We start from the raw sequence: 21,512 nt of genomic DNA on the forward strand, positions 1-21,512 counted from the left end.
ATATTGTAATGGTAGCGAGGGTATATACATGGTAATGGTAGTGAGGGTATATACATGGTATTGGTAGTGAGGGTATATACATGGTAATGGTAGTGAGGGTATATACATGGTAATGGTAGTGAGGGTATATACATGGTAATGGTAGCGAGGGTATATACATGGTAATGGTAGAGGGTATATACATGGTAATGGTAGTGAGGGTATATAAATGGTAATGGTAGAGGGTATATACATGGTAATGGCAGTGAGGGTATATACATGGTAATGGTAGCGAGGGTATATACATGGTAATGGTAGAGGGTATATACAGGGTAATGGTAGTGAGGGTATATATATACATGGTAATGGTAGCGAGGGTATATACATGGTAATGGTAGAGGGTATATATATACATGGTAATGGTAGTGAGGGTATATACATGGTAATGGTAGAGGGTATATACATGGTAATGGTAGTGAGGGTATATACATGGTAATGGTAGTGAGGGTATATATATACATGGTAATGGTAGAGGGTATATACATGGTAATTGTAGCGAGGGTATATTGTAATGGTAGCGAGGGTATATACATGGTAATGGTAGAGGGTATATACATGGTAATGGTAGTGAGGGTATATACATGGTAATGGTAGTGAGGGTATATACATGGTAATGGTAGTGAGGGTATATACATGGTAATTGTAGCGAGGGTATATTGTAATGGTAGCGAGGGTATATACATGGTAATGGTAGTGAGGGTATATACATGGTAATGGTAGTGAGGGTATATACATGGTAATGGTAGTGAGGGTATATACATGGTAATGGTAGTGAGGGTATATACATGGTAATGGTAGTGAGGGTATATACATGGTAATGGTAGTGAGGGTATATACATGGTAATGGTAGTGAGGGTATATACATGGTAATGGTAGTGAGGGTATATACATGGTAATGGTAGCGAGGGTATATACATGGTAATTGTAGCGAGGGTATATTGTAATGGTAGCGAGGGTATATACATGGTAATGGTAGCGAGGGTATATACATGGTAATGGTAGTGAGGGTATATACATGGTAATGGTAGTGAGGGTATATACATGGTAATTGTAGCAAGGGTATATTGTAATGGTAGCAAGGTTATATACATGGTAATTGTAGTGAGGGTATATTGTAATGGTAGCGAGGGTATATACATGGTAATGGTAGAGGGTATATACATGGTAATGGTAGAGGGTACATACATGGTAATGGTAGCGAGGGTATATACATGGTAATGGTAGTGAGGGTATATCGTAATGGTAGCGTGCTCTGCCTGATGATTTCCTGTATAATTATCTGGCTGGCTAATGGCCTACTATTCAATCCTCCTCTCATCAGCTCATCAACCACATCATCAATTTTTATGAACCAGAGTTTTAAAACAAGTTTGATGGGATCAGAATGATGAGTAAATTAAGGTTAGAAGACATTCTGTTGATAAGCTACTAGGGAGTGTACACTGTACACGATGGACACTGATTGACCTTAGGGAACTGACCTTATTTAGAGCAGTCCTCTTTGCTCTAAACAGGTAACATTAAAATGCCCAGTGTTCTCTGATCTGTCCATAGCCATCCATGCATGTGTTTATACATTCAAACACTTGAAGAGTGTTGTTTGATTGACATGCCGATGACTGAAACAATTTTCAGACCAGAACCATAAAGTTAAAACTTACTTCAGTCAGTAAGGTTTTATTCCATTATTTACATAAAATCCCTGAACAATTGAATGAAATATCTGTTACAATTTCTTTTATTTACTGAAATCTATTTATTTCATTTGTTTTCATTACCTTCAATGTTTTCCAACTCCTCCTGCAGAGTTTTACCTTTCTAAACTTCTTGACGAGATGTATATTTCCATTATCTCCCTTTGATGAGATGTATATTTCCATTATCTCCCTTTGACGAGATGTATATTTCCATTATCTCCCTTTGTGTGCTGTATATTTCCATTATCTCCCTTTGATGAGATGTATATTTCCATTATCTCCCTTTGACGAGATGTATATTTCCATTATCTCCCTTTGTGTGCTGTATATTTCCATTATCTCCCTTTGATGAGATGTATATTTCCATTATCTCCCTTTGATGAGATGTATATTTCCATTATCTCCCTTTGTGTGCTGTATATTTCCATTATCTCCCTTTGACAAGATGTATATTTCCATTATCTCCCTTTGACGAGATGTATATTTCCATTATCTCCCTTTGTGTGCTGTATATTTCCATATCTCCCTTTGACGAGATGTATATTTCCATTATCTCCCTTTGTGTGCTGTATATTTCCATTATCTCCCTTTGACGAGATGTATATTTCCATTATCGCCCTTTGATGAGATGTATATTTCCATTATCTCCCTTTGTGTGCTGTATATTGTTAGGTATGGGTGTACACACCTCTGGCCATCCTGATATCCATTACACCTGCCACACTATCAATTATTTATGTTTTTTATGTCAGTCATGATGTGAGGATAAAAACAAGTTTGAAGCGTAATTGTTACCATCAGCATCATATATTGGTAATAAAGTTCCAAAACAAACATATTCTTTATCATCAAAAATAGGGAGTTGTTGTACCAATGAAACTAGGATATGAAACCAGAAACTGTTAATCTTGTGGCTTTTAATTGAGGTTATCATCAAAGATCTACCTCTTCTGTGATCTACCTCCGTGACTTTGTTTCATTATTTTCATTGCTGCCAATTCTTGCATTTCTGATTTATAATGAAACAATCTTTTGAAAAACCGTGCAATATCCCTTCACCGCAAATGTGTCTGGTAATGCTGAGTCATGTCTTCAATCACTAACTCAAAAATACTGAGGTTAGCAGAAAACAATGGATTTAATTATATACTAGATGAACTGAAGTGAAATATGTTAGGAAAAACAGAAAATAAATTGAATGAAGTGTAGAAGATTTTGGGAGTAACCAGGAGACATGAGGGGGTACATAATTACTGATACAGTACAGTCCTGTTTACATGTAGAGATAGGGGTCCAGGAGTTCAAACTAGATGTATAACACCGAACAAAAACATAAAAACACCAGTGTTAATTAAGATAAATGATTGTTATCTTCTGATTGTTTTTATTTATGATACCTGGTACAGGTATATATATGTAAACAATTACCATTAACATGCAAGAGGCAGGTGAAAATATTATACAGCTTTAAATTAAAGTACACCGCGGGTAAGAATTACACATTAGAGTCCCGTAGGTACTTAGCTATGTAATTTAATTAGAACAACAAGTTACATATAGATTTCATTGTTAGTTTTTAAAAGAAATATAAAAGAAAAACTGTCTTATATCAAAAAAATTGTAGTATGTTTTGTGATACCTGAAAAATGGGAAAATTTCTAGTGAATTTTGTAGTACCTGAAAACTGGAGAAATTGTGGTGACAAATCTAGATGTGGCAGTGTTTACAGGTGACTGGTTCTAAACATGCCAGATAAATCAACATAACTATATACTGTCAACAGGTACTCTTATTAAAATGTTAAAGGTGGGTGGTCACTCTCCCACATATCTTATTTCATATTGTTCCCTTTAAACTTTGATAACCAGGCAGGTTTGGAGTATACATGCATTGTGTCCTAAGTTTAGGTATGTGAATAGATATAAATGCAAAATATTGATTGCTGGTATTTTAAAATTAGTAGTTATGTTACTGTTGACTAATTGCTTTTAAAAAGAGTTAATTATATTTCCTAAAAGAAAGCCATATTGTCCCATAGATCAATCAGGATATACATATCTACAAAGATCAATTAATCAATTTATCAAGACTAAATCTATTCCATTGCAAGTGATGATGTCTGTGTCAGGTAATCAATTCTGGGTAATTAATATCTTACCAAACATCATGTAAGAATGTATGATATATTCAAAGTAGTTTTATTAGTTCTGTTTTCTGTGAGACAAAATGAGGTAGGGACCTGCTTTGATTTGACCAGACTTACCTGGTAATTACCTGTATATTTCTATATTTGACCAGACTTACCTGGTAATTACCTGTATATTTCTATATTTGACCAGACTTACCTGGTAAATACCTGTATATTTCTATATTTAACCAGACTTACCTGGTAATTACCTGTATATTTCTATATTTGACCAGACTTACCTGGTAATTACCTGTATATTTCTAATTTGTCTGATGGTACAGTCACCAATGATGTTTCTCAAGAAATTCATTATAAGTCCCCTGAAACCATCGATTCGTCCATCCATCCATCCACCCACTCAGTTTTCCACACTTTTCTCAGCCATGCTTCAAGGTATGTTGGTGGAAGTTGGTATGTAACTTCAGTATGAGTAACTAAAGATCAAGTTTGAGTTTCAGGGTTTTTGGGTCAAGGTCAAGGTCACTGTTACTATTTTTAGCAGGGGCCGGTAGGGGAAATGTATTGCTTTAGCTGGAAATGAAAACATACCTGTTATGTCTGATAAAGATGTTGTTAATGTCATGATGAGACCAATGTACTGATCCTAGCCTACATGTCCTATCGGGTGTCTGGTACAAATTACTGACCAAAAATAACAATCCTTAATCTGGATATACACCTGTACAAGATCAGAATTTCAGATTTTAGATAATTTTCAAAGAGGGATCAAACCCATACAAAAGTGTTATGATCTATAAACTTCATGTCCAGTCCTGAAACTAAGATGACCATTGACTTTCTACTGATCGTCCGTCAGCCCTAGTCACAGGTAATACAATGGAATGTGATAGGAGATCAGGATGGGATTAACCCTCGTTTGTCCAGGCACGCCCCAGGATTACCTGTAATGGGGCTTGTGTGATACACTAATTATTAAGTGCAATACACAGTCAAGTGGCTTTCTTTGATAGATTCAGGTATATTGTTGGGACTAAGGAGAACTAGGAAGCATGCTATACAGACATAAACCTAGGTAATACCAGGCCATTCAATCTGTATCGCCGTGTTGTTCATTAATCTGTCAGCGGGTACAGGTTCCGCCTCACCTGTGTATTGGCTCTTTATACCTGTGTGTGACGGACTATGGATACTGATTATCTGTATCATATTATGTATAGACATGTAGTGCTGTCATAGGTCAAACATTTACACCAGGAACTTGTGTTACAAGTCGAGTAAACACAACCTATATGGGTATACCTCGTGTAGGAGTACTGAAAAACCTTTATTTATAACTCATGTCAGAGTCCTTCATAACACCTTACAATATTATAACTTGTGTTGGGATACTAGAAACCTCCCAGGATTATAACTTGTGTTGGGATACTAGAAACCTCCCAGGATTATAAGTTGTGTTGGGATACTAGAAACCACTCAGGATTATAACTTGTGTTGGGATACTAGAATTAAATCTCCCAGGATTATAACTTGTGTTGGGATACTAGAAACCTCCCAGGATTATAACTTGTGTTGGGATACTAGAAACCTCCCAGGATTATAACTTGTGTTGGGATACTAGAAATCTCCCCGGATTATAACTTTAATGTTTCACAAGTTATCCACGTTCTTTAGCAACAGGTAAGAACTTACCAATTTTCATTAACTAAACTTGGGTAGGGTGTGTAGAAAATTCAAATCTAGCCATCTATGATACTTTAAATCTAACTTTTGCCTTTAACAGTCTGCTATTTCAGTGTGTTGTTCATATACTGGGCTGACCTGTCAGCCTCTTATAGCACCCAAACATATTGCTCAGCTAGAGATATCTTCTCTTTAGCTCAATTAGTTGAGCATAAGACTTAGTAATGCAGAAGTCACAGGTTTGACCTCAGACAAGAGGCATTGAAATGAATATAATATATAGCAACCCTTGTTACATATATAATTCTACAACTGCCAATGATAAGGAAGAGTTCCACAGTGGGGAGGTCACGTGTATTGTTAAATCTCACTATTGTTACAGACCTCAACTTAACATTACATTTATTAAGATGAACTTTCTGAATAGTGAAAAAAATTGTAATCCAAGATGATAACATTGGTCTAAATTTAGGGTAAACAATTGGTATTCTCCCTCATCAATGTGGAGGGCAAGTTATGATAACAATTGGTATTCTCCTCATCAATGTGGAGGGCAAGTTATGATAACAATTGGTATTCTCCTCATCAATGTGGAGGGCAAGTTATGATAACAATTGGTATTCTCCCTCATCAATGTGGAGGGCAAGTTATGATAACCATTGGTATTCTCCTCATCAATGTGGAGGGCAAGTTATGATAACAATTGGTATTCTCCTCATCAATGTGGAGGGCAAGTTATGATAACAATTGGTATTCTCCCTCATCAATGTGGAGGGCAAGTTATGATAACAATTGGTATTCTCCTCATCAATGTGGAGGGCAAGTTATGATAACCATTGGTATTCTCCTCATCAATGTGGAAGGCAAGTTATGATAACAATTGGTATTCTCCTCATCAATGTGGAGGGCAAGTTATGATAACCATTGGTATTCTCCCTCATCAATGTGGAAGGCAAGTTATGATAACAATTGGTATTCTCCTCATCAATGTGGAGGGCAAGTTATGATAACAATTGGTATTCTCCTCATCAATGTGGAGGGCAAGTTATGATAACAATTGGTATTCTCCTCATCAATGTGGAAGGCAAGTTATGATAACAATTGGTATTCTCCCTCATCAATGTGGAAGGCAAGTTATGATAACAATTGGTATTCTCCCTCATCAATGTGGAGGGCAAGTTATGATAACAATTGGTATTCTCCCTCATCAATGTGGAGGGCAAGTTATGATAACAATTGGTATTCTCCCTCATCAATGTGGAGGGCAAGTTATGATAACAATTGGTATTCTCCCTCATCAATGTGGAGGGCAAGTTATGATAACAATTGGTATTCTCCCTCATCAATGTGGAAGGCAAGTTTTGATAACCATTGGTATTCTCCTCATCAATGTGGAGGGCAAGTTATGATAACAATTGGTATTCTCCTCATCAATGTGGAGGGCAAGTTATGATAACCATTGGTATTCTCCTCATCAATGTGGAGGGCAAGTTATGATAACAATTGGTATTCTCATCAATGTGGAGGGCAAGTTATGATAACAATTGGTATTCTCCTCATCAATGTGGAGGGCAAGTTATGATAACAATTGGTATTCTCCCTCATCAATGTGGAAGGCAAATCATGATAACCATTGGTATTCTCCTCATCAATGTGGAGGGCAAGTTATGATAACAATTGGTATTCTCCTCATCAATGTGGAGGGCAAGTTATGATAACAATTGGTATTCTCCCTCATCAATGTGGAGGGCAAGTTATGATAACAATTGGTATTCTCCCTCATCAATGTGGAGGGCAAGTTATGATAACAATTGGTATTCTCCCTCATCAATGTGGAGGGCAAGTTATGATAACAATTGGTATTCTCCCTCATCAATGTGGAGGGCAAGTTATGATAACAATTGGTATTCTCCTCATCAATGTGGAGGGCAAGTTATGATAACAATTGGTATTCTCCCTCATCAATGTGGAGGGCAAGTTATGATAACAATTGGTATTTTCCCTCATCAATGTGGAGGGCAAGTTATGATAACAATTGGTATTCTCCCTCATCAATGTGGAAGGCAAATCATGATAACCATTGGTATTCTCCTCATCAATGTGGAGGGCAAGTTATGATAACAATTGGTATTCTCCTCATCAATGTGGAGGGCAAGTTATGATAACAATTGGTATTCTCCCTCATCAATGTGGAGGGCAAGTTATGATAACCATTGGTATTCTCCTCATCAATGTGGAGGGCAAGTTATGATAACCATTGGTATTCTCCCTCATCAATGTGGAGGGCAAGTTATGATAACCATTGGTATTCTCCCTTATCAATGTGGAGGGCAAGTTATGATAACAATTGGTATTCTCCTCATCAATGTGGAGGGCAAGTTATGATAACAATTGGTATTCTCCCTCATCGATGTGGAGGGCAAATCATGATAACAATTGGTATTCTCCTCATCAATGTGGAGGGCAAGTTATGATAACAATTGGTATTCTCCCTCATCAATGTGGAAGGCAAGTTATGATAACCATTGGTATTCTCCTCATCAATGTGGAGGGCAAGTTATGATAACCATTGGTATTCTCCTCATCAATGTGGAGAGCAAATCATGATAACCATTGGTATTCTCCTCATCAATGTGGAAGGCAAGTTATGATAACAATTGGTATTCTCCTCATCAATGTGGAGGGCAAATCATGATAACCATTGGTATTCTCCTCATCAATGTGGAGGGCAAGTTATGATAACAATTGGTATTCTCCTCATCAATGTGGAGGGCAAGTTATGATAACCATTGGTATTCTCGTCATCAATGTGGAGGGCAAGTTATGATAACAATTGGTATTCTCCCTCATCAATGTGGAGGGCAAGTTATGATAACCATTGGTATTCTCCCTCATCAATGTGGAGGGCAAGTTATGATAACAATTGGTATTCTCCTCATCAATGTGGAGGGCAAGTTATGATAACAATTGGTATTCTCCTCATCAATGTGGAGGGCAAGTTATGATAACCATTGGTATTCTCCCTCATCAATGTGGAGGGCAAGTTATGATAACCATTGGTATTCTCCCTTATCAATGTGGAGGGCAAGTTATGATAACAATTGGTATTCTCCTCATCAATGTGGAGGGCAAGTTATGATAACAATTGGTATTCTCCCTCATCGATGTGGAGGGCAAATCATGATAACAATTGGTATTCTCCTCATCAATGTGGAGGGCAAGTTATGATAACAATTGGTATTCTCCCTCATCAATGTGGAAGGCAAGTTATGATAACCATTGGTATTCTCCTCATCAATGTGGAGGGCAAGTTATGATAACCATTGGTATTCTCCTCATCAATGTGGAGGGCAAATCATGATAACCATTGGTATTCTCCTCATCAATGTGGAAGGCAAGTTATGATAACAATTGGTATTCTCCTCATCAATGTGGAGGGCAAATCATGATAACCATTGGTATTCTCCTCATCAATGTGGAGGGCAAGTTATGATAACAATTGGTATTCTCCTCATCAATGTGGAGGGCAAGTTATGATAACCATTGGTATTCTCGTCATCAATGTGGAGGGCAAGTTATGATAACAATTGGTATTCTCCCTCATCAATGTGGAGGGCAAGTTATGATAACCATTGGTATTCTCCCTCATCAATGTGGAGGGCAAGTTATGATAACAATTGGTATTCTCCTCATCAATGTGGAGGGCAAGTTATGATAACAATTGGTATTCTCCTCATCAATGTGGAGGGCAAGTTATGATAACAATTGGTATTCTCCCTCATCAATGTGGAGGGCAAGTTATGATAACCATTGGTATGCATTCTCCCTCATCAATGTGGAAGGCAAGTTATGATAACCATTGATATTCTCCTCATCAATGTGGAGGGCAAGTTATGATAACAATTGGTATTCTCCTCATCAATGTGGAGGGCAAGTTATGATAACAATTGGTATTTTCCTCATCAATGTGGAGGGCAAGTTATGATAACAATTGGTATTCTCCCTCATCAATGTGGAAGGCAAGTTATGATAACAATTGGTATTCTCCCTCACCAATGTGGAGGGCAAGTTATGATAACAATTGGTATTATCCCTCACCAATGTGGAGGGCAAGTTATGATTAGGGATGTCACATCAGGTTGGATGGCCAAGTGGCTCTTATGTATCAGGAAATGAAGAATAAGTGGCCGTGTTTTGTGTCCCTGATTCTAATTGTTTTTTATCTTGTTAGCCCTTCATAGGGAGCTCTTAAACAATTGTTCCTCTTCAGCTAATAACCCACCCACTCTTCACTTCAGATCATAATCAATCAGGTCAGTATTGTGTGATACATAACCAGGTCATATATATACTGTATAGGTATCAAATCACCATCATCTTCACCGATATTGATAACACAATTGACACCTGTCAAAAAGCCCATTCCCTTTACAATATGTAAGTGTCAGACTGGCGTTTGTGTATTGCATTAACTGTAAACCATTTGTCTGATTGAAGGAGTCCTCTACTGGAGCAGTCAGTTCCTACATATGAGAGATAGACCATTGTCATAGGTGAAACCATTGTTATCACAATACTATTGTTATCTCAAAATTTTTTCCCCCCTAACAGATCAAAATAATGGCTGTTGTACCTACCCATTGTTATCAGAAATTTTGATTTTATCAAGATAATATTAATCCTTATTGCCCTCTAGATAATGAGGTAATGAGGGGGGGGGGGGGGGGGGGGGGGGGGATGTCCCTTCAGTGGTGCCAGTTAGCAGATAATGAGGGGGGGGGGGGGTCCCCTGTAGTGGTGCCAGTTAGTACATTCTAGTAATTACAGTAGTAAACTGTCTTAGTAATGAAATGTTAATAGGTAAAGAGATAAAGGTGACAAGCTGTTGTTTGTTCTAAATGTATGCCATGGCCTTTAGTAGCTCGATCCACTGGCTTTTTGTCACAATGTCAACAATGATTCACATACAAAAATTGAAATCTGAGAACAGTTCAATACAAGTTCAGTCTGAGTTTAGTCCTTTTTTCAAATTTGATATCTGATATGTTTAAATCCTGATTTCGTTTTTATGAATTGTTAAGGAGTTTGATTTGATTCCTGTGATTGGGTACAAACATGACAAAAGTCCCAATGTATCGTGAAAGTGACCAGATATCCTTGTATTGGTGTTCAGGGATAAACCTGCAGTTTAAAGTTTCCTTGTATTGGTGTTCAGCGATAAACCTGCAGTTTAAAGTTTATAGGTTAACCAACATTTGTGATAATACAGAATTTTGCCCAAGCTGATCAACTATTGAAGATCATTATCTGTTACAATATCAATAACTGTTATCAAATTGTTTTGTTATTAGAAATGCAATAAAAGACCATTGTTAGATATGGTTACCACCTTTGCCATCCTGTAAAATACAAATAACAAATATTTGTAAGCTATATATTTTCTGTACATTTGCCAGGATGACTACGGAAAATTAATTGTTGTGAACATGCTCAATTTTCATGTATTCAAGTGAAAATAGAAAACACTATCATTTCGTGATAAAAATGATGCCGTGATATGGAAGATGAAGTTTTTGAAATAACTTATCTTTAATATGTTTTAATGATGTTTCCTACAAACAACCTTCTGGGCAATGTTGTAAAACTCATATATCAGTAATGGGCCTCTTAATAGACATGAATTTGTAAGATTATAGCAATCAAGATAAGATAGATATCTAAAAACATCATGAAGAGATATTGGACTATTACTCGGAGTTGTCTCCCTTCCATTACAGTTGTGTTTGATGCTGTCAAATTGACCTGGAATTACTTTAGACATTGACATTGAAATATTTTATGTATTAATGTGAGAATACTTTATATATTAAAGTGAGAATATTATATATGTTAATGTAGGAATATACTTTATATATTGATGTGTACATACTTTATGTGTTGATGAGCGAAAACTATATATTGATGTCGGAATACTTTATATATTGATGTGGTAATATTAAAGTTCCGAAATTTAAATAATGGCACAGAAACTGTTAACTTATGAATGCATGGGACTTAAATTAAATGGAAGTTATGTTAGTATGAATGAATGTTGACATAGGAATTTATATACCTGTATGTCGATAGGGAATTTGAATGTTTACAAGGGAATTGATATACTGATTGTTGACATGGGAATGTTTTAAACGTGGCTATAAGATGTAGTAATTGTTTCCTTTCCAGTGAGAGATGAAGGGTTCCATCTCTTATGTTGGATTTCCATGACAAACACCAAAGAAATGGGATGATACCATGGAGAACTGATAACATTACTAACCCAGTAAATATATACGTTTTTTCAGATTTAAGCAGAGGTTTCGACAACATGGACCATACTCGCAGGCGACACATTTTGTTCAGAAAATTTTTCCGTATGTATTTGCAAAAGCTCCTAGCTATACATATTTAGTTGGATGTGTATACCTTACATTGACTATAGCACCCGATATTTACCTGGATTTATTTATACAGTACTGCTTTTGATATATTGCCTCTTTGCAAAGAAACAAACTGTCACGTTCTTACATAAGTTATATTCATTTTCGTTGAAAATTAATGCATTTATATTTCACTCCTTTTCCGGAATGTCATTTATTTCTATTTTGAGTCTTGTTTCCATTTCAAATCTCCTTTCCATTTTTGCTGTTGTTTACCTGTCATTCCTGTGATTTTTCCTTCATCTGAATGTTGTCCATTGGTAACTATCTGTTATGTGTGTATGTTCCTGACTGTGGTGATGATGTATCCCTATATTTTGATCATCCTGTAAAATGTATATTGACTTAATTGAATTCAATCATTCAACAAGTTAAAAAGTAATTCATCTTTACCGATACACTTGTATATAACTCTACATATTGAATCACACTTGATCAGTGTATAATGCTTACTTTCTTGTACTATATTGGTCCAGGATCAGTACTTTTTAATCATTATTTCCTGCCTGAATCTCTACTTCAGTTGTAGCTTTGATCACACTGGAGAAAAGTCTCCAGACTTCCTCTGAAGTATGATATTTAATACTCGATTACATCACATAGCTTAACATCATTCTATACCATTGAAAAAGTGAAATTTGTCTTAGAAAATGGAAAATTATAGCAATTGCTTGTTTGTAATTTGTATCAATTCTTCATTTACAAAGAACAGTACAATTTCTTTCATATTCAGTTTTGAAATTTTTGTGTTTCTTGAGGTCATATTTTAGGTCTATAAAAACAGAAACTTGAAGATATCTACCACATGTAGATTTGAGACATCACATACCCTGGGATATCTACCACATGTAGATTTAAGACATCACAAACTCTAGGATATCTACCACGTGTAGATTTGAGACATCACAAACTCTAGGATATCTACCACGTGTAGATTTGAGACATCACAAACTCTAGGATATCTACCACATGTAGATTTGAGACATCACATACTCTAGGATATCTACCATGTGTAGATTTGAGATATCACATACTCTAGGATATCTACCATGTGTAGATTTGTGACATCACATACTCTAGGATATCTACCACGAGTAGATTTGAGACATCACATACTCTAGGATATCTACTATCTGTAGATTTGTGACATCACATATACCCTGGGATATCTACAACGTGTAGATTTGAGACATCACATACTCTAGGATATCTACCACGTGTAGATTTGAGACATCACAAACTCTAGGATATCTACCACGTGTAGATTTGGGACATCACATACTCTGGGATATCTACCACATGTAGATTTGTGACATCACATACTCTAGGATATCTACCACATGTAGATTTGAGACATCATATACTCTGGGATATCTACCACGTGTAGATTTGAGACATCACATACTCTAGGATATCTACCACGTGTAGATTTGTGACATCACATACTCTAGGATATCTACCACATGTAGATTTGAGACATCACATACTCTGGGATATCTACCACGTGTAGATTTGAGACATCACATACTCTAGGATATCTACCACGTGTAGATTTGAGACATCACATACTCTAGGATATCTACCACGTGTAGATTTGAGACATCACATACTCTGGGATATCTACCACGTGTAGATTTGAGACATCACAAACTCTAGGATATCTACAACGTGTAGATTTGAGACATCACAAACTCTAGGATATCTACCACGTGTAGATTTGAGACATCACAAACTCTAGGATATCTACCACATGTAGATTTGAGACATCACATACTCTAGGATATCTACCATGTGTAGATTTGAGATATCACATACTCTAGGATATCTACCATGTGTAGATTTGTGACATCACATACTCTAGGATATCTACCACGTGTAGATTTGAGACATCACATACTCTAGGATATCTACTATCTGTAGATTTGTGACATCACATACCCTGGGATATCTACAACGTGTAGATTTGAGACATCACATACTCTAGGATATCTACCACGTGTAGATTTGAGACATCACAAACTCTAGGATATCTACCACGTGTAGATTTGGGACATCACATACTCTGGGATATCTACCACATGTAGATTTGAGACATCACATACTCTAGGATATCTACCATGTGTAGATTTGAGACATCACATACTCTGGGATATCTACCACGTGTAGATTTGAGACATCACATACTCTGGGATATCTACCACGTGTAGATTTGAGACATCACATACTCTAGGATATCTACCACGTGTAGATTTGAGACATCACATACTCTAGGATATCTACCACGTGTAGATTTGAGACATCACATACTCTAGGATATCTACCACGTGTAGATTTGTGACATCACATACTCTAGGATATCTACCACATGTAGATTTGAGACATCACATACTCTGGGATATCTACCACGTGTAGATTTGAGACATCACATACTCTAGGATATCTACCACGTGTAGATTTGAGACATCACATACTCTAGGATATCTACCACGTGTAGATTTGAGACATCACATACTCTAGGATATCTACCACGTGTAGATTTGAGACATCACAAACTCTAGGATATCTACCACGTGTAGATTTGAGACATCACAAACTCTAGGATATCTACCACGTGTAGATTTGAGACATCACAAACTCTAGGATATCTACCACATGTAGATTTGAGACATCACATACTCTAGGATATCTACCATGTGTAGATTTGAGATATCACATACTCTAGGATATCTACCATGTGTAGATTTGTGACATCACATACTCTAGGATATCTACCACGTGTAGATTTGAGACATCACATACTCTAGGATATCTACTATCTGTAGATTTGTGACATCACATACCCTGGGATATCTACAACGTGTAGATTTGAGACATCACATACTCTAGGATATCTACCACGTGTAGATTTGAGACATCACAAACTCTAGGATATCTACCACGTGTAGATTTGGGACATCACATACTCTGGGATATCTACCACATGTAGATTTGAGACATCACATACTCTAGGATATCTACCATGTGTAGATTTGAGACATCACATACTCTGGGATATCTACCACGTGTAGATTTGAGACATCACATACTCTGGGATATCTACCACGTGTAGATTTGAGACATCACATACTCTAGGATATCTACCACGTGTAGATTTGAGACATCACATACTCTAGGATATCTACCACGTGTAGATTTGAGACATCACATACTCTAGGATATCTACCACGTGTAGATTTGTGACATCACATACTCTAGGATATCTACCACGTGTAGATTTGAGACATCACATACTCTAGGATATCTACCACGTGTAGATTTGAGACATCACATACTCTAGGATATCTACCACGTGTAGATTTGTGACATCACATACTCTAGGATATCTACCACGTGTAGATTTGAGACATCAGATACTCTAGGATATCTACCACGTGTAGATTTGTGACATCACATACTCTAGGATATCTACCACGTGTAGATTTGAGACATCACATACTCTAGGATATCTACCACGTGTAGATTTGAGACATCACATACTCTAGGATATCTACCACATGTAGATTTGTGACATCACATACTCTGGGATATCTACCACGTGTAAATTTGAGACATCACATATAATATACTCTAGGATATCTACCACGTGTAGATTTGAGACATCACATACTCTAGGATATCTACCACGTGTAGATTTGAGACATCACATACTCTAGGATATCTACCACGTGTAGATTTGTGACATCACATACTCTGGGATATCTTCCACGTGTAGATTTGAGACATCACATACTCTAGGATATCTACCACATGTAGATTTGTGACATCACAAACTCTAGTATATCTACCACGTGTAGATTTGAGACATCACATACTCTAGGATATCTACCACGTGTAGATTTGAGACATCACATACTCTAGGATATCTACCACGTGTAGATTTGTGACATCACATACTCTAGGATATCTACCACGTGTAGATTTGAGACATCACATACTCTGGGATATCTACCACATTGAGATTTGAGACATCACATACTCTAGGATATCTAGCTACCACGTGTAGATTTGAGACATCACATACCCTGGGATATCTACCTTGTGTAGATTGGTGACATCACATACTCTAGGATATCTACCATGTGTAGATTTGAGACATCACATACTCTAGGATATCTACCACGTGTAGATTTGAGACATCACATACTCTGGGATATCTACCATGTGTAGATTTGAGACATCACATACCCTGGGATATCTACCTTGTGTAGATTTGTGACATCACATACTCTAGGATATCTACCATGTGTAGATTTGTGACATCACATACTCTAGGATATCTACCACGTGTAGATTTGAGACATCACATACTCTAGGATATCTACCACATGTAGATTTGAGGTATCACATACTCTGGGATATCTACCACATGTAGATTTGAGACATCACATACTCTGGGATATCTACCACGTGTAGATTTGAGACATCACATACTCTAGGATATCTACCACGTGTAGATTTGAGACATCACATACTCTAGGATATCTACCACGTGTAGATTTGAGACATCACATACTCTAGGATATCTACCACGTGTAGATTTGAGACATCACATACTCTAGGATATCTACCACATGTAGATTTGAGACATCACACATTCTAGGATATCTACCATGTGTAGATTTGAGACATCACAAACTCTAGGATATCTACCACGTGTAGATTTGTGACATCACATACTCTAGGATATCTACCACGTGTAGATTTGAGACATCACATACTCTAGGATATCTACCACGTGTAGATTTGAGACATCACATACTCTAGGATATCCACCACATGTAGATTTGAGACATCACATACTTTAGGATATCTACCACATGTAGATTTGAGACATCACATACTCTTAGGATATCTACCAGATTGGTGACTGTGATTATTACTAACATATTGATCTGTAGTGGAGAACGGAATGGTAGCTCTGATGCAAAGCTGTTATATAAGAGTACTGCAGTATGATGTAGTATCTATATATAGTTATAGGGAAACACTTGGGCTATTTAAAGTTATCTTGTAATCAATCAAGCTTTTGGGTACGTTATTTGTATTTATCATGGGTACGTTATTTGTATTTATCATGGGTATGTTATTTGTATTTATCATGGGTATGTTATTTGTATTTATCATGGGTATGTTATTTGTATTTATCATGGGTACGTTATTTGTATTTATCATGGGTACGTTATTTGTATTTATCATGGGTACGTTATTTGTATTTATCATGGGTACGTTATTTGTATTTATCATGGGTACGTTATTTGTATTTATCATGGGTATGTTATTTGTATTTATCATGGGTACGTTATTTGTATTTATCATGGGTACGTTATTTGTATTTATCATGGGTACGTTTTTGTATTTATCTGAGGTATTAGTTATTTGTATTTATCATGGGTACGTTATTTGTATTTATCATGGGTACGTTATTTGTATTTATCATGGGTACGTTATTTGTATTTATCATGGGTACGTTATTTATCATGGGTATGTTATTTGTATTTATCATGGGTACGTTATTTGTATTTATCATGGGTACGTACGTTATTTGTATTTATCATGGGTATGTTATTTGTATTTATCATGGGTATGTTATTTGTATTTATCATGGTACGTTATTTGTATTTATCATGGGTACGTTATTTGTATTTATCATGGGTACGTTATTTATCATGGGTATGTTATTTGTGTATTTATCATGGGTAAGTTATTTGTAATTTATCATGGGTACGTTATTTGTATTTATCATGGGTATGTTATTTGTATTTATCATGGGTATGTTATTTGTATTTATCATGGGTACGTTATTTGTATTTATCTTGGGTATGTTATTTGTATTTATCATGGGTATGTTATTTGTATTTATCATGGGTACGTTATTTGTATTTATCATGGGTACGTTATTTGTATTTATCATGGGTACGTTATTTGTATTTATCATGGGTACGTTATTTGTATTTATCATGGGTACGTTATTTGTATTGATCATGGGTATGTTATTTGTATTTATCATGGGTATGTTATTTGTATTTATCATGCCCGCCACTTTATTTGTATTTATCAAACTTTAAACTTTACATATTCTTTTGTTACGATTACTTATTGTTTTCTGTTGATGGTAAAGGTTTGTCTAAGATTTACAACCTTTACATACATTGTACTGTTTTCTGCTTTCACAGCTGTACATATATATGTCCCAGAGATTGCTTCAGCCTGTGTCATTTGATCATCAGACTAGTTGTCTGCCCCTGTTTGTGACACATTAACACTGAAAGTATTCGTTATCTCCCCCTGCATGTGGAGCAGAGCCAATTATATCTATCCATTGGTAAAATGCCCGTAAATGTTTTAATACAAAGGGGTTATTTTGTTAAGTCATCTTTTCAAGACAACATGTTTACATTGTTTATCAGAATCATACCAAAAATATTTAGAAAATTTTAAAGTTTGTTTACATTATGAAAATCTTATGACCAAGTTATATGTATAGTGTTGGTCTGGATACGAAGGCCTGTGATTTAACATACTTGTGTGATATTTATTTACTGTATGTCCTAGTTGTCACAGCTGTCACAGATGTTAGCATTTCTCTGATAAACTAGACACGACTTCCCACACTTTATCCTTTAGTGGTGATTAAATGGTCTATGAAGTGGACAGACAGTTAAATGTCAAAGTTATGATTTTACAGTCCTAGATGAGGATAGGAAACTCAAACATTTAGATCGTGACTGAATCTTCTACTGAATGTCATTAATAATTGTTCCCAATATCTATTCCCCTGAGGTCAGTTCAAGGTCAAGGTGAAATGCAGGTTTCTAACTAATATAAGATTTTGTCACTCAATTTATAGGAAACTTTTCAAAATTATTCCTGAATTTCTGGTTTTTAGATTGATAGAAGGTCAAGGTCATATGTTTTAAGTAACATCTTGTGTACAGAATCAATAGGTGATCACAACCTCCATTTTCATCACTATTGTGTAAGATATCGTAGATGTACCATGGTATTATTACTAAATCTATCACTGAAATGATCAAAATTACAATAATAAGAAGAAAGGAAAATAAGATTTTTGACCTTGTCCAAAGAAAATTTGTGATACATAAATGTAATGTATGGTGTAACAGAGTTATCAATCAGTCAGGTCTGATAGACCGTTTATGAGGACAGTTGATCTGTTTACCCATATCATGACCTCACAGATATGGCTTCATTTTGCCTTTTGTGACCACATCTAATCAAATTGTGGCTGACTTTAAAACAACTCCAGTTAATGAGGCTGACCCTATCATAGATTCCTGTCACAGCTCATGAAGCTGGTTAACATATAGATATTATAAACCTGACTGTCAAATTTGAGTCATAAAAAGTAAAAACAATTAGAAATCCAACTGTATTTTTATACTAACTAGAAATCCAACTGTATTTTTATACTAACCAGAAGTCCAACTGTATTTTTATACTAACTAGAAATCCAACTGTATTTTTATACTAACCAGAAATCCAACTGTATTTTTATACTAACCAGAAGTCCAACTGTATTTTTATACTAACTAGAAATCCAACTGTATTTTTATACTAACCAGAAGTCCAACTGTATTTTTATACTAACCAGAAATCCAACTGTATTTTTATACTAACCAGAAATCCAACTGTATTTTTATACTAACCAGAAGTCCAACTGTATTTTTATACTAACTAGAAATCCAACTGTATTTTTATACTAACTAGAAATCCAACTGTATTTCTATACTAACCAGAAGTCCAACTGTATTTCTATACTAACCAGAAGTCCAACTGTATTTTTATACTAACTAGAAATCCAACTGTATTTTTATACTAACTAGAAATCCAACTGTATTTCTATACTAACCAGAAGTCCAACTGTATTTCTATACTAACCAGAAGTCCAACTGTATTTCTATACTAACCAGAAATCCAACTGTATTTTTATACTAACCAGAAGTCCAACTGTATTTCTATACTAACCAGAAATCCAACTGTATTTTTATACTAACCAGAAATCCAACTGTATTTTTATACTAACTAGAAATCCAACTGTATATCTATACTAACCAGAAGTCCAACTGTATTTCTATACTAACCAGAAGTCCAACTGTATTTTTATACTAACCAGAAGTCCAACTGTGGTTATATAATTTTCAGACTAACACATGGCTTCTAAAAGACTAATTCTCTAGAAAGGGAAATCTGGATTAATTGAGAAGAGAGTAAATAGGTAATGTTGATAGACAATGCTAAACCACTTATATTGATATATATACAGTTTGTATATCAAAGGTATGTTGCTGTTACCTGTTTTTCCACAATATTGAAAACAATTTAAGTTATAGATGAAATAAAAGAATATGAAGATATGTCTGTGTAGAGGAAAGAGTATAACCTAGTATAGTTAGGTAGGGAATCTCACTCCTCTGTGACTGTAGGGTATAACCCAGTATAGTTAGGTAGGGGGAATCTCACTCCTCAGTGACTGTAGGGTATAACCTAGTATAGTTAGGTAGGAGGAATCTCACTCCTCAGTGACTGTAGGGTATAACCCAGTATAGTTAGGTAGGGGAATCTCACTCCTCAGTGACTGTAGGGTATAACCCAGTATAGTTAGGTAGGGGGAATCTCACTCCTCAGTGACTGTAGGGTATAACCCAGTATAGTTAGGTAGGGGGAATCTCACTCCTCAGTGACTGTAGGGTATAACCTAGTATAGTTAGGTAGGGGGAATCTCACTCCTCAGTGACTGTAGGGTATAACCCAGTATAGTTAGGTAGGGGGAATCTCACTCCTCAGTGACTGTAGGGTATAACCCAGTATAGTTAGGTAGGGGGAATCTCACTCCTCAGTGACTGTAGGGTATAACCCAGTATAGTTAGGTAGGGGGAATCTCACTCCTCAGTGACTGTAGGGTATAACCCAGTATAGTTAGGTAGGAGGAATCTCAATCCTCAGTGACTGTAGGGTATAACCCAGTATAGTTAGGTAGGGGGAATCTCACTCCTCAGTGACTGTAGGGTATAACCCAGTATAGTTAGGTAGGAGGAATCTCAATCCTCAGTGACTGTAGGGTATAACCTAGTATAGTTAGGTAGGGGGAATCTCACTCCTCAGTGACTGTAGGGTATAACCCAGTATAGTTAGGTAGGGGGAATCTCACTCCTCAGTGACTGTAGGGTATAACCCAGTATAGTTAGGTAGGGGGAATCTCACTCCTCAGTGACTGTAGGGTATAACCCAGTATAGTTAGGTAGGGGGAATCTCACTCCTCAGTGACTGTAGGGTATAACCCAGTATAGTTAGGTAGGGGGAATCTCAATCCTCAGTGACTGTAGGGTATAACCCAGTATAGTTAGGTAGGGGGAATCTCACTCCTCAGTGACTGTAGGGTATAACCCAGTA

General features: G+C 36.2%; 1 protein-coding gene across 7 annotated transcripts in view; it reads left to right on the forward strand.

Annotated features, from left to right (window-relative positions):
- Window positions 1–21,512, forward strand: part of LOC117316602 (disabled homolog 2-interacting protein-like) — a 272,191-nt gene that overhangs the window by 102,647 nt on the left and 148,032 nt on the right. For 6 of the 7 annotated variants that reach the window (XM_033871308.1, XM_033871268.1, XM_033871278.1 and 3 more), the window contains one exon: window positions 11,907–11,975. The exons of the other annotated variant lie outside the window; for it this stretch is intronic. In XM_033871308.1, the coding sequence (XP_033727199.1) occupies window positions 11,907–11,975 (69 nt within the window). The remainder of the gene's footprint in view (window positions 1–11,906; window positions 11,976–21,512) is intronic. 7 annotated transcript variants of the gene reach the window in all.

The sequence above is a fragment of the Pecten maximus genome, chromosome 2, assembly GCF_902652985.1.
Source record: "Pecten maximus chromosome 2, xPecMax1.1, whole genome shotgun sequence".
NCBI classification, from domain to species: domain Eukaryota; kingdom Metazoa; phylum Mollusca; class Bivalvia; order Pectinida; family Pectinidae; genus Pecten; species Pecten maximus.